At 54.6% G+C, this 3,097-nt stretch overlaps 1 protein-coding gene across 1 annotated transcript in view; it reads right to left on the bottom strand.

Moving 5' to 3' along the window:
• Nucleotides 1-2,031, bottom strand: part of CDK18 (cyclin-dependent kinase 18) — a gene marked incomplete at its 5' end in the record, with an annotated part of 5,769 nt that extends 3,738 nt beyond the window's left edge. Inside the window, 3 exons of the mRNA XM_010075578.1 lie at nucleotides 201-257; nucleotides 1,407-1,532; nucleotides 1,886-2,031. Of these exons, the coding sequence (XP_010073880.1) occupies nucleotides 201-257; nucleotides 1,407-1,532; nucleotides 1,886-2,031 (329 nt within the window). The remainder of the gene's footprint in view (nucleotides 1-200; nucleotides 258-1,406; nucleotides 1,533-1,885) is intronic.
• Nucleotides 2,032-3,097: the final 1,066 nt, after the last annotated feature.

The raw sequence follows: 3,097 nt of genomic DNA, 5'->3' as shown, positions 1-3,097 counted from the left end.
GGGGCACATGGCTGGTATAGTCGATAATGTCCGTAGGAACGATAATCTGAAGCTAAAGGGGCCAAGTCTGAAGGGCACAGAAAGACTTGGTCTAAAAATTGCTAGATATTGGACAAAACTGGCTACAATCTGCCCTTTGCACTTCAGGCTGCCCTTCTAACTTAATTTAAATCCTTGCAGGGGTTTCAGAGTCTACTCACCTCTCCCAGTTTGTCCAGTTTAACATAGGTTTCCAGCTTCCCAAACCCAATATCTGACTGTAAGAGAAAAAAGGGAAAATATCACTGGGAGAGATCTCACCCTGGGATGGCTTTGCCTTTGGGGGGGAAGGTCCAGAACCCTGAACAGTCACAGCTTTGGGGGAAGATCAGTCAACAGCCCCCCCTGCTCCCCAGATCTGCCCCATGGGAGGGGTTTTTCCTCGCAGCAGGCACTGAGCAGTCCCCCAAGCTCTCCCAAGCTGCCACACACCGCAGGAAAGCTGCTTTCTTGCCCGTGCAGGGTGGATGTGGACTGGCAAATCCCAGGGGAACACAGTGGTTATTTTATTCCATTTTGGGTCCTGCAAACCCTCTGCACACCCTGGGAACAGACGTGTCCTGAGCAGGGAAATGAGGTGGCTGCTGCAACCCAAGGTTCCCCAGAGCCATACCGCTGTGTTTCCCAGGAGCATCTCTTATTCATGGAGGGGACCATGAATATTAATGGCACGTTGCTCTGGCTGTGTCTATTTTATTGATTAGACAGAACAGGCAGGTAAATGCCAGCTCTCCTTTTCTATTCCCTCTCCCCGAATAGGCACGCCAGATATGAAGACGCCTGCTGAGACCTCGCTGTTGTATCTGTGTGGCACCGAGCACTCCTGGGCAGCAAGACACATGCTTGCACATTTGTAAACAGGGCACCAGGTTTTCGCTCCTACATGTGCTGATGTTCTGCAGCAAAGAAACTGAAAAGCCAACGCTAATGCAAAGGCTAATTTATTATTTATCATCATTTGCATTTCAACTAGCAGAGTCGCCTCCGCTTGCTGAACAGCAGGAGGCTTTCCACCTCCTCCTGTCTGGAAGGAGCCGGGCCAAGAGGAAAGTCAGGGATGTGCAGAGGTGAGTGAAGGAATGTGCAGGCCTGGGGATTTGCACAGATCTGCATGTGTAGGAGTTACAGAAGGAAGAGATGCATATGTGCCTGGTGGGGGGAATGTGCACTGCTGGGAGCGTGCAGAAAGGGATTTGCATGGGCAGGGATGCGTGTGCATGTATCTCAGTGGCACACGGGGCACAAGGGAGCTTGCACAGCGGGGCATGACTGCACGGGTGGGTAGCAATCAGCACATCCATGTGCTGGGTGGGACTCGTCTGCAAGATGCTGTGCCCAGCACTGCTCGCTCTGCACAGTAGACTTACGAGGGAAGCCCGTCGGGACATCCTGCTGAGGGGCTTGGGGAACTCCGGGCTCTCCATCTGCAGCTTCTGCAAGAACTCCGGGGGCAGGCGGATGTCCATGGGCAGGGAGAGACGCTTGCTGACGTCCTGTGGAGACAGCCAGAAGAGCAGGGGATGAGGGCATCTGATGAGATGACTGTACAGAGGCATTCAAGGGGAAATGCTCTCTAACCAGAGCTGCTACCAATGCTGAAGCAATGGGTGCAGCATCTGTGGGACCCTCAGTCAAAGGAAAAGGGACGATGTGTGTGCATGCGAGTGCATGGGGATGCACACTGGGCTCTGTTGGGTACCATGGGGTCATGCTGAATGCACCCAAGAGGACGTCAGGGCTCGTGTCTGGGCCTGCCAAGTCCCCACGAATCAGTCAGCCAGCAGGCAGGTGACAACCAGAACCTGCCACATCCCCTCTGCCCGCTCCAGCCTGCAGCAGCACTTGCCTCCATGGAGAAGCGGCGCTGGTTGTTGTTGCGGTAACGCACGGCCATCGGGGACTGCCCTTCCACCTCGGAGGGGGAGATGGGGCTGGTGTCTGCGCGGAATTCCCTGCCCAGGTGTCCCAGCTGCAGGTGCCCTTGAGCCAGGTCTGAGGACAAAGAGAGAGGAGAGTGAGCTGCCGGAGCTGTAGCAGAAGTGCCAAGGCCCACGGCACTTGCTTTGGAGAAAAGAGAGCGAGAGCAGGGCAGGGGGGTCCAGAGATGCGCTGGGGCCATGGGAAAGTCCTTTTCCATCTCGGGATCTAGGAGGCAGAGGGAATACCTGCTTGTTGCTCCAGGTTCCTGGTGCATTGCCAGCCACACAGCTCTGCTCCTCTGCACCCCCATCGCGCCCTTGTGCACCCCCTGCAATCAAGGTCTCTTTTGACAGATGGGGAGGGGGATGCAGAGAGGCCACCCTGACCTCCCACGTCCCAATCCACTGCTCAGCCCCCCAGGCAGCACTGCCCAGCAGCTCACCCCTCCGGCAGCAGCACTACAGGGCTTTGCACCGGTCAGTATTCATCTCAAGCTCCCAGCCTTATCATCACTAACGTCACGTGAGACAAAACACCATTTGTGCTTTAGGAACACGTAGGAGCCTGACCGAGGCTCTGGATCCCTCTGTGCTAGCTCTGAACAAAAGCAGAACAGAAAGAGAGTTGCCTCTGAGGAGCTTACAAGCACGCATACATCATCTGCTCCAGGTACCACCAAAACTAACAGACACCAGGGTACTTTCCTCCAAGGATGTGACAGTTTCTCAGAAAAAAGTGTTTGGGATGACAAGCTGCAGAGTCGCAGGCTGTCCTGCCCCAATCTCTGCACTTAGCCAGATACACAGTCCTGAGAAGCACAAAGCTCTCTTGAAAACCAAAGCAGCTCAGAAAATAACTCTTCTCCTGGGACCCCAGGTGTGAAGCCTCACCAAAACCAAGAAACCCTGAAAGCAGCATGAAATCTGAACAAAATAAGCCATTGACCTCCCTCTGGTCTCCAGTTTGAGGCTTGCACTTAAACCTCCTCACTCTGTAATTAACGGCTGGTTGGCAGCAAAACACTGACGAGTTCAACGCAGGTCGCCAGGACCCCAGCGAAGTGGATTCCCCCAGTTCACATGGATGCTGTTCCCCAGGGGCCATGCAGAAGGAGGCAGTGCTAACTGGGTGTGCTGGG

The sequence above is a fragment of the Pterocles gutturalis genome, unplaced genomic scaffold, assembly GCF_000699245.1.
Source record: "Pterocles gutturalis isolate BGI_N339 unplaced genomic scaffold, ASM69924v1 scaffold35562, whole genome shotgun sequence".
Lineage (NCBI taxonomy): Eukaryota > Metazoa > Chordata > Aves > Pterocliformes > Pteroclidae > Pterocles > Pterocles gutturalis.
Note: the sequence above shows the minus strand (reverse complement) of the source record. Positions and strands in the feature narration are given on the sequence as shown.